This window comes from Streptopelia decaocto (assembly GCF_964273445.1).
Source record: "Streptopelia decaocto genome assembly, chromosome: 1".
Taxonomy (NCBI): domain Eukaryota; kingdom Metazoa; phylum Chordata; class Aves; order Columbiformes; family Columbidae; genus Streptopelia; species Streptopelia decaocto.
The window spans coordinates 86,197,623-86,209,208 of NC_138663.1; the positions used below are offsets into that span (position 1 = coordinate 86,197,623).

The following is an 11,586-nucleotide window of genomic DNA, read 5'->3' on the forward strand; positions in this document are numbered from 1 at the left end:
GCTTCTACCTGCTGCGTGTTTGGTAGGGCTGGCAGGAGCTGAGCAAGTGGGGTATAGCTGAGTAGCACATATTTGTAAAGTATAATTGTAGTTCTAGGATGACCTGAGCTTTACAAAAGCCTTAAAGGTGGTGTAGAGTGAAAAGAAGGGCTGATGTGTTCACACCATGGGAGTGTGTGGAGTCTTACTAAAATAGTGTCTTCGTGCTGCACAAGGTGGATGTGGACTACATGGTAATGCTACTCTGATCAGCCTGTACTCAACGTTTTGCTTCTATTTATTCTGGGTTGGGAGGGGGCAGGGGGTGGTGAGGGGTATCCTACACAAAGTCTTCATTTAAATGCTTTGTAGTTTGCTGCTGCTGCTGTTCACCCAGCTCTCTTCTGGCTCCTGGCCCTACTTGTTTAGCCAGGTCCCAGCTCCTGCTAAGACTCAGGCAGCCTTGATTTTCAGGTGCTGCCTTCTCTGTGGGACCATGGAGGCAATCCATTGACCAGTGCACTGACTGGCCTCTTCCCAGGTGTAGCGGGGCGTGTAGCCAAAATCCTTCTGCGCCTTTCTATAAGAGAAGGTGAATGGGGTGTTCAGTAGAGTGACCAGGTGGCGGTTGGTGGAGGGGATGTATCTGACAAAGGGCCTGAGCAAGAAGCTCACCAACTCCAGCAGGAGCGAGAAGTAATACAACATTGTCAGAGGCATGGGGAGCTGGGGCTCAATTCCAAACCCCAGGTCCTTGGTCAGCTCGTAATTTAAATCTGCGTAGCTCATATGAGGAGTGTCATCTGAGATGTAGTAGAACTGCCCCCTGATGTTCTTGGCTTTCTGTGGGACCTGCAGAGCTTTGGCTGCCTGCACATGTGCCCAGGCTATGTTCCCCACGTACACGGGGTTCACCAGAGCCTCTTTCCTGGAGAAGCGCAGGTAGACATTTTTGTTCAACAGACACTTATCCAGATGGCCTAGAAGAAACGGGCATCCTTCTCCAAAAATGTACATGGATCTCAGGGCACAAGTCATCAGTGTGCCACCATCCTTTAACACTTGGCCATCTGCTTTCAGCACAGAATCCTCTGCCAGCCTCTTACTCTGAGCATAAGGAAATTTTGAATCACTCTTGTAAGCTGTATCTTCATCACCATTGAAAATTGGGTCACCTCTACAGTTTGGGCCTGTCACTTCTATAGTACTGGTATATATGAAGTGCTGGACGTTACAGCGGACACACGCCTCCAGCAGCAGCCGAGTACCTTCAAAAGAGAAACAAGCAAGTCAGTCTAGAGCTCTCCAAGCAAGAAAAAGTGGGCTTTTTAGTTCAGAAACAGCATCTCTGGCCTGAACTTGGCCAGATCTTCCCACTCTGCAGCTGGAGGAATTCTATTCTGACCTGGACAGTGTGTTCAATCAAACTGAACCTGCTCTGCATCTGTATTTAAGTGCTGTCAGTGCACCCACCAGAGGTAAACACAGATGAAGACATGATCTTAATCGCGTGTTGTGGTGGTTTTATGTCAAGAGTCAAATTTTGCTCTTGCTTCAGTTAGCATGGATGCTAACCACAGATTCAGGGGCTTGGGCCTGTTGGTTGGATTGGCTCGTCTAAGGCAGAGAACCTTCAGAAGCTGCCCCTCACATTAGGTACCACCTATCTTGAATGCTGAAGCCTGTTTTCCAGGCTTGAGTATGCTCTTGGGTGGTTCACTATGCAGGGACAGAATTAATGTGGGACCAGGAGGTTTGCTCCAAAAGCAGCTTCACCCAGTGGGTATCTATGCACTATTGAATTGCCTTCAGAGGAGGGCATGAAGGGAAAGGTCTTCTGTCAGAACAATACATGATACCATGTAGTCAAGGAGCATGAAGTAATGTGCAGTGAGCAAACTAATGCTTATGTATGTATGTATGCCTCCCTTTTTGGCATATTCTGGCTTTTGCTTGCAGTAGTATGGGTATTCTTACTTTTAAAATCCTATCATAATGATTTTGTCAGGGAGAGCAAAGGTAAAGTGGTAAGATTAAAGCCTTTCAAGTAGCCAGGAGGGTTAAGCTAGGAAAGCACATTCAAGGGGAAAATAATAAATTGGGTTATTTTAATTCCAAGTAGACTCCTTTTCTTCTGAGCTTTGAGGCAAAATTTAACTTATTTGTTGTGCATGGTGTAATGAGAAAGGTTATATGTGAAAGAGACGGTGACTTTGGAACAGAAGATACAGCTGAAAGACATGTGAAAATGTCTTTGGCAAAGGAACATTAAACAAAAATGACTGATCAGAAGGGTATGGCCTAAAATCAAGGGGATAAAATCAAGCACTAGCAGTGAGACACATAAATGATCTAACACATCTGCTTAGTCTGTTACAACAACTGAAGGCAGCACAACACAGAGCAGGCTGGCATTGCTAAAGAGAATATAGTGAATAAAGGGAATTCAGAGGACCAAGAAATACTGGCAGCAAAATATAGATCCATTAGTGACTGGGGAATGATAAGACTTATTGAACTGAATATTGTTAAGGCACTTTTGTTTGGATTATATTTAATATTATTTTCTTAATTCCCTTTCTCCTAAAAATTTACTTCCCTTTCTAAAACAATATTTTTGCTCTGAGGCATTGTGTGGCATGTGAGACAGAGGAAAGCTCTGCATGGTGGCAAGTTTAACTTGTTTCCTTCTGTTCCAGTTTGTGAACATCCACATCTGATTCCTTGACACATTTGGATTGTAAAAGTTCTGTTTTCTAGGAGAAGCAAAATTTCATCCTGCAAGTCTATGAAGTACGTAGCAGTGTCTTGGTATGGATGGAAATAGGGAAGAGGACTGAAGTAATTGCTGACTGACCTTAGGGTCAGTTTGCTGGCGGAGCAGGACTGGTGTGTGCTTTCATTCTGCCAAATGTCATCATCCAACCCTCACTGGCCCAGGGAACGTATTTCACCCGCAGACACGCTCTGCTGGCGGGGGATCTGAAAGGTTTATGAAGTCTAAACCTGCCAAAAGCAACAATGGGGAAGACTTAAATATACTCTGTAGGTCCGACTCAAGCTCAGTCCTAGAGAGCCTGCTGCTTTGGAGAGATTTTAATAGTTGTTTGTTTTTTTGTTGTGGTATTTTGTTGTTGTTGTGTTGGTGGGTTTTTTTCCCAAAGGGTCTAAGCAACACATTCTGCTGTGAAAAACAGATGGTAGCAGGACTATGGTCATAAAGATAGAGCTTTACAATTCCTCTTTCTGAACCACCACCCCTGGATATTTATTTTTCATCCTACCCAATGCACAGGTTTACAGGAGCTTGCCTTTCTGCTTTTCCCTCCTGGCAGGGACCTAAGGAGCTGCCCGCTGGGCTCTAATTTGTGGTAACTGACAATTTTTGGCTTTAACTGAGCAGAAATGAAAGGGTCTGGAAGCTGAATGTACAGGCAATGAGCTAGGCTAAAACAACCAAAATGCCATCCCACTGTTTTTAAGGTGCACAAGAGAGAGAACTCAGCTACAAAGAACGCTCTCTTGCTCTGAACCCTGGTGAGCAGCCAATATTTGTAAAAGTGGTGCCTGTAGAAATATGTTCCTTATTTTTTCTGTCAAAAAGCCCTGTATCTGTGGTGGAGAGGAACAAAGAACCAGGAAAACTATTCACTTAAGTAAGAACATCTTCCCCAAATCTTCACCAAGGCACTGCAACATAGCCAGGGAGGTCAGTGTGCACGCAGGTTAGGCAGTACCAATCCTCTGAAAGGCACAGAGGGAGATGAGATGAAGTTGTTCTTTTAGGAAATATATTTAAATTTCCTGGCAGGTGATGCCACACAGGCCATTACTAAGCCAAAATCTTCGCCTGTTATCTGATCTTTGCATGAAGAACAGGGGCTCCCTAGTAGAAAGGGAGAGCCCATCACTGAGTGAGAAGTCGCTGAAACCCCTCCCTCCCATGGCCTTGAGCTTGTGGGGGGATTTTTAATGATAAACTCAAAGTGGGAGAGCACCTGCTTGTCTGAACTGCATTCATGCACACACAGACATAATGGCAAATGGGAGGAAAAGGAGAAGAGGAGGAAGAAAAATAACAGGAAGCAGAGAGCCACAGGGTCTGGGACATCTGTAGTGCAAGTTTGCTGTAATTGTGGCGAAAGCCTGCAGTGTTTGTAAAAATTCAAACACCTACACAGGTGGTGAAGCTACATGGGGAGAGAGAATAAGAGCCAGTTTTCCTCAGATGCGCTTTGGGATTTCAGGAGTGAATTGCTTCCAGAAATGTCCTCTGAACATGGGATTATGGCTCTCCCCACTGAGGGTAGAGCCTGTGCAGATCTCAGGATGGGCCTGTGTGAATGGTGGCAAGACTAAACTATCCTGCAGTGCCCTGTAGTGGAAAACAGGTGCATGCCAGGTGTGGAGAGTGACAGAGCTGCATGGGGCTGCACATGTGCATGCTTTGCAGTCACTGGTATGACCACACAAGATGCAGAAATCCCATTTAATCTGGCTCAAAAATACAGGCCAGGTGTTCCCTTTCCTGAGCAGGGGATGATCAGCACATAGTAGACATGGGCTTGAGAAAGGTGCTTCATTCGCTCACCTGTTACATTGACTTCCCAGAGCAGCTGTTTCTTTGTGAGGCCCAAGGTGTCAATGATGGAAGCCGTGTGGATGACAAGGGAGACCCCCTGACAGGCACGGTGCAGGAACATCACATCTCGGATGTCCCCTTCCAGGATTTTCACCTCAGTCTTACCCTGGAACTCTGCAACGACAGCAGAAAACAAAGCAAAAGACCTTACCGGTGTCCTAAGAAGAGTCCTGAAAGGAGTGGTGAAGGGCTGTGAGGAAGCTGATGCTGCACTTGAGAGGTGCTGACAGCCCAACCCAGGCACAGGAATGATATTTTAAGGCTGGCAAAACAGAAGGCATTTTCCAAGAGCTATATTGTCAAGTACTAATTACAGTGTTATAGAAGTCTATGTTGCATTACCTACTGTATTTTTGGAGCCAATATTCAACACCATTTTTTGTTGTTGTGGGTGGGTTGTTTTTTGTTGTTGTTGTTTTGTTTTTGTTTGGTTTGGGGTTTTTGTTTGTTTTGGGTTTGTTTGTTTGTTTGTTTTTAAAGAGAAATCTTTCCCACTACTAGCCAGGGCCTAAAGCACCTTTCAGGTGTGACTACTTTAAAGTTCAGATGGGGAGCTTTAGCTATTCGTGTTCTGGTGACTGGCTATTTATAAAACTGTTAACCCAAGTATACTGAACAGCCAGGCACTGCTTGCTCCTGTCTTCAGGGTGATGAATGAGCTCTCTCCACCCACAGCATGTGTGCACAGAGCTCTGTTCACACCTATTTTCTGTCCCTTGACCTTCCCCATATTGCAGCTCTTCCAATAAATTACTTGTAGTTCTGACACATCTTTTTTATGTACCTCGGCCAGGACTTACCGTGCCTCTTCTAAGCCCAGCTCTGGCTCCATTTCAGCATCTGTGCTGTGGGGCCATTTTTAGTATGCACATATTTTTGGTCCAAATCTGAGCTCTCAAGGCCGCTTTCCTGAGCTAGCTCAGCCCTGACTTGCTTTAACTCCTGCTTTTTAAGCCCTCTCGATCCCCAGCAGCTAATGCATGTGACTCTGATGGAGCTCTATATCTCAGAGCCATCCTTCCCCTCAGTTTTGCCAGGCAGAATCATCCGTTATATAGCCCAGAACTATACTAACAAAATTGCACCAGCTCAGGATGATAACCTGGAGAAATTTATACTCTGAGGTGGTGCTGCTCTCCTGGGAAGTCTGCTGGCTTGACTGCAGCTATGCCATGGGAGAGGAGATGACTTTTTCAGCATGACTTACAGCTTTTTTAAGGAGGTGGTGTCCTTACAGCAAGGGACTCTGCTGTGGCTGCACTAGGGGGCTCCCCAGGCACAACTACTGGGAAGGGACTCTGCAGTGCAGGCAGGTCCTCTGTCTTCTTCCGGCATCACCAAATGCTTATTTTAGATAAGAGAAGAACCTGATTAATTTACAGAGGTTTTAGCCTCAGCCATGACTGAATTCTAGTGTATCCTAGTGCTTTTTCAACAGCTCCAAAGCAGGTAGTATTTCATCCCATGTCTGTAATGGAGAAAGACTAAGAGGGACAGCTGCTGGGATCTGGAACTGAATGGGAATATATTTTAAAATGGTTTTATCTGATTATTTCTGTAGCTCGCTGGAGTGTAATACTGTATCAATTTAACAATTATTCTGATGTAACAGGCTTGAGGGGCTTTTTTTTCATCATAGTCAGTGGGTCAGAGACGTGAGATTTGTGAAACATTTACAAAACTGTTACTAAATCTAGAATTACTGCCCTCTCAGCACAGTCACTGCCACATGCTAGCTTCTGCTCTTTTATTTTACAGAGTGCATTAATTTCCTAGGGCTCTGTTTCCAGAAGGTTTACACTGACCTCTACTTGTATGGGCGCAAAAGTGTCCGACTATGAAGCCTGGCTTTTTATTAAGCACCTGGCAGTTAGATTTGCTCTAATAAACATTAATCTTTGTACAGCCCTTAGGTTCATGTTCTCCACGAGTAAGACTGTGGGGTTGCAATGAACCAAAGGACTGAAATACAAGGTTTTCACAATGTAAATTCTGAAATGTGACCCCTTCAGAGTGGTAACTGTGCCTGGGCAGGAGTTAGGAAAAAAGGAAGTTTTTACACATGCAAATCAAAGTTTTCAGGAGAAACAGAGAAGAAAGCTGTCCCTTTTAAAGCTGATCACAGGAACAGTTGGTACCAGTCACTAGAAAGCTGCTGTCTATCTGCTTTGTGCATTGTTTGGGCTTGCAGTTTAAGAAGTGTGAGTAATATGAGATAGGAAAGCTGCTTTTCCATTCCACTTTAGCCAGTAGAAGTTGCTCTGGCAAGTACAAGATGGCCCTTGTTGACTCTGTGAGCATCAGGCAGATGTCAGGAATCAGCACATTGATCTTGTTTTTTTCTGAGGGAAGAGAAAAGCTACAGATGAACTTGAAAGCTGAGAGAGAAGAAATGACTGACAGTGGTTTCAGTCTGAGATGGACAGCAGAGAGAAACTTGATTTCCATCTGCACAAAGCATTGCCCAGGAGTCAAAAAAACATGTGGATGTCAAGTGGAAGGGAGAGAAAGAGGATAAAGTCAACTCAGCTCTCAATTTTTGCATGCAGTGATTATGAGAAAGTACCTATTCACCAGGAAAGCTGCTTCTGCTTCCCCAAAGGTTTCTGTGTCCTCTGAGCTGTAAGCAATGCTCCCTGCTTGCAGGGAGTTTTTACAGGGTAAAAACATTACAGGGTAGTTTTTGCTTGGAAATACCACTACTCACTAAAATTCAGTGTCCTGTTGTGAGCAGTGTCCGACTCAGCAATCCAGTCAGACTATTTGCCCTAAACTGTCTTTCTCTTTTCTATGTGTCATTTAAAGTTCAAGCAAACAATAACATCTGTGAGACTTCAGTAGTTTGAATTACTTAATGCTCTTTTATAGAGCTCCTAAAGGCTGTGGGGTGTATGGTGGGGAAAGGCGCTCCTCAGCGATCTTCACTGTCCTGGTTAACTGGATGGTTCATTAAAATGGTCTACTTTGTGTATTCATAAAAGAAAATTAAAAATTGTGTCTTATTCTCATTTGTAGAGGGTAAAGCAATTTATTTGCTTCTTTGGCACAGGAAAGCTGAGGTGTTTAATCTGTTCCCATTTCAGCTGCTGGGATATTCTGTTGCTACTCTGCCTTTCTGTTTTGAATGGAGTGACAAAGCCAAATGAATGTCTGTGATGTTGAGCAAAAAGCCAGAAGGAAGTTTCCCAGAGCAGGAGCCTCGCCAAGCAAAAGTCCTGGGAAAAACACCCCACATTCCTTCTCCCTTTACTTTCCTTCTACTTTGGAGCAGTACTGGGTCTATTGTGCAGAAACATTCAGTGCTCAAGCATCACACAATCCATGAATGTCTGTCTCTGAAAAATTACATGCAATGAGGTTTGAGGGGGGAAGATGTACAGAGGGATTTGTCAAGGGGGAGTCAATGCTTTGAAATAGTGAGAAATCCTCTTGAGAACAACCTGGTAATTTCCAACTTTTCCACAAGTGCCAGTGTAATAAGAATAAAACAAACAGAAAGAATTGCATAAGTGGAAGCACAGGAAAGGCAAAAAGATAAATTTGAAGTGGAGATGGGAGGTAGCAAACCCAAAGCACTAAACTACCATGTTCAATGTGATGTTTATTCTCAACCACATTGTAACTGGGCAGACTCCAGCTCACAGCACTTGACATTGATTTATCCTGGACTCCCTAGGGCTGTGGAAGACCACAAATGTCACTGTTCTAGGCAGACTGAGTGTTATGGTCGAGGTCTCAGCAGGAAACTTGCTCGGACAAAAGAGGAGTGTCCCTGAGTGTCTCCTGGAACAAAGAGATGTAACTTGCACATACTCTTATGTCTTGCTCCCCACAGCCCTGACTCTGCAAAGATATTGCAAGTAAAAGGTGCTCAAGAGCTCAGTGAGAAAGAAAACACCTCAGCTCTGCTCCTGGTGGTTCAAGAAATCCAAACAGCATGTGCCAGCAAGTAAAAGTCTCTGCAGCAAAAATAATGCAGGTCAGAAGACCCCACAGTTTTTGCAGCAGTTCTGCATTTGGAATGGGAGCCACTCTATTAGAGAAGGGCTTCAAAGGGAATGGCAGGAAGATATTTCAGGTAGTCCTGAAAGCATTGGCTTTCATTGTACTCTGGTCAGAAATGACAAGTCTTTGGGCATCAAGAAGTACAAAAGGCTGGGGGTTCTTCTCCATATGTGTAATGCACAGATAAACTGACAGATGCAGCTATTCAGACTTCAAGGCTGGGAGCCCTGACAATAGGCTTGCTCTTTTTCTTGCTCTGGATCCTCTTAAGCAGCAGGGTTAAGGCAGCAAAGTGAGGAAGGACTGAAGCAATCTGCAAGCAACACCTGGATGTGGCTCATAGCTGAGCTTCTTGCATGTACTAGAGAGAAGCTGCCTCATTTTTGTAAATACAGCATATCCAACTATTACTGATTGCCATTCTTGTCTTCTTCAAAGGATGAAAGAAATTTTTTTTTTAGGAAAGACCTGTGAACCTCTGAAGAGATCTACCTATAGAGGCTGATACAGACAGGGGGACTGACAGGCAAAGTGCAGGGTCTCGAGGCAGTTCAAACACTTCTGAAATGCCAGCCTGTTGTTCCTACTACCTGTTTGCAAGGCATAAAAAGCTCTGAAAACTGATTTTTCCCTTCCTCCTGTGGTGGTCAGATAGGCAGCAGGAACTCTGCAGGGAGAGGGAGCATCTGGGCAGTGTTCAGCAGAGGAAGGAGGGAGTGTAAGGAAAGAGGGCATAGAGCTTAACAGGGCACAGAACTTTCCCGTTAACAAAAAAAGGAGCAGTAAAACCTTTACCGCAGCCCAGCCAAGACTCTGCTCACACAAACAATCGTTTTCACTCCCCAGGACTCTCCATTATCCCCACAAAGCTCTCCTGGCCTGAAGCAACACAGATGCTCCTAAACCACACACAGTCCTGCTGCTGCAAGAGCCACAGCCTGCTGCAGCTACAGGCTTTGGCACTGGGGGAACTGCGGGGAAATCAGAGCAGGAAAGGGGGCTGCAAGGCCCAAGGGCATCCAGCAAAACCTCAGTAGCATGCTGAATGAGATTTAATGAGGAGGAAGTGATACTTGTATAAAACCATCCTAAAGGCTTGTGCAATTTGCACCAGGTTTATGGTGCACTGTTACTCTTCTTTGATGAGACTTAAACACCCTATAGAAAGACTGTGGCTCTTTAGCAAGTCGTATGGGGATATTCCATAACGATTCCCATATACTTCCCTGGATAGAGGAAGAATAGCCTTGAGGTTAAGATGTGATCGAGGAAAGAATTGTCAAGTAAATGTCTGTGATGTAAGCACTTAAGAACTTGATTGAATTTAGGTTGCTATGTGTCTTTTTATAGATGTGCTCCAGGAAAAGGGACATTTAAAATACAATACTCTGAACTGCTTTCCCCACCACAGATTGTTCCTGACACTGGGCATATCACTCATTTGTGCTGCCTAAAGTCCTTTCAAGAAGCCAGAGTCCCGACTTGCCCTTTGCAAATGGGTCCTGTCTCTTCTGTGCAGAGCAAAAAAAAGGCAATAATAATAATAATAATAATAATAATAATAATAATAATAAATTGTAAGATGCCTCATCACAGCTCTCAGCCAGCAGATCACAATTAGCCAAACTAATCACAGGTTGAAGAAAACTGTTAACACAACCCACAACTTTGCCACTGCCTTATAGTCCTGCACATCAGAGCACAGGACAGTACGCTCTGGGTTACACTGCTCCCCTGCCTCCAGTACAGCGATGATTGCATTTCCCTTCCCCTCAGCAGAAGTGTGAGATTTTTGCACTAATTTTGCTCTGTGGGTTTTGATGTAATAGAAGGCAGGCTGAAACAACCTATTCATTGCACTAACAGCATATATGTCTCTCTTACAATCTAGAGAAGCCTCAGGGTCTGGCGAAGAAAACTCTTGCTTTTACATTTTACATCTGATTTCTACACTGGAGGGACAGGGAGGGAAAAAGCAAGACTTCCTTGAAGTAAAACCTCTCTCTGCAAAGCTCGTTTGGGTGGAAGGTAAAGTCTTGCATACTCTCCAGCTGAGACAACATCATGTATACCCACAATACATCGTCCTCACAAGATGGTACTTACTTCCAAACCTCCCGAGTGCTTCATTGCTAAAGGCTTTGTCCAGCAGTCGGATCTCAGCCAGCGCCTCCTCTTCTTCCAACAGCAAGCGGACAATCCTCTGGCCAAGAAATCCTCCCGCTCCTGTCACCAGACAGCTTACCCCAGCCAAGGACATTGCTCTGGCTTGCTCCTCAGCGGTGAACTAGCTTTCCCTGGAGCTCAGACTGGCTGGTTCACCTCCTACCTGAGGAAATGAGCACATGATGTCAACCTCTGGAGTCTTTACAAATCAAAGTGTGTTACCAGAAAGAGAGAGTAATGGAAAAGAAACTCTAACCCCTACATTAAACAAAAGTTTTTAAAGCATATCTTACTGTCGCTAGCTATTCAAAAATGACCTAAGAATTGTTCCATGCAAAGAAAAAGCTATTTGCAAGCTATTACAAATTAAAGAAATTAGCAAATCTGAAAATGCTCAAAACCAACTTCAATGCTAAACAAACCGCACAAAAGTCTGCCTCAATCCTTGGTTCCACCTCTCTAATACTCAAAAGACTGTGAGGGAGATTTGCCTGTATTTATATACTGATCAGCACCACCTCGGTCCTTTTGCTTCTCCTCCCTCTCGTGTGCCTCCTTTGCTGCAAACGAATATGGTGCTTCCACCCCTCCCCTCTCATTGATGAGGAAGGCTCTGGGTGTGGTGAGGTCTGAGCCCCTGCCTGAAAATGCCTAAATCCTCAGAGGGTAAACCCTCATGCTGATAATTCTCTGTAGAATTACGCTTGTTTGCGTAATGCAGTTTTAATATGAAAATGGAAAACTAATCTCTGGAATTTTGTATTCCTCCAGTATACCTGAGGTATTTGAAGTGA

General features: G+C 44.4%; 1 protein-coding gene across 1 annotated transcript; it reads right to left on the reverse strand.

The window, feature by feature from the left end:
* Positions 1-432: 432 nt before the first annotated feature.
* On the reverse strand, positions 433-10,898 carry LOC309441711 (3 beta-hydroxysteroid dehydrogenase/Delta 5-->4-isomerase-like; the record flags this gene model as incomplete). Its single annotated transcript, XM_082056666.1, has 3 exons — positions 10,733-10,898; positions 4,571-4,735; positions 433-1,247 (listed from the first exon to the last, which is right to left on the reverse strand). The coding sequence occupies exons 1-3, from the start codon at positions 10,884-10,886 to the stop codon at positions 433-435; spliced, it is 1,134 nt and encodes a 377-aa protein (XP_081912792.1). The 5' UTR covers positions 10,887-10,898.
* Positions 10,899-11,586: the final 688 nt, after the last annotated feature.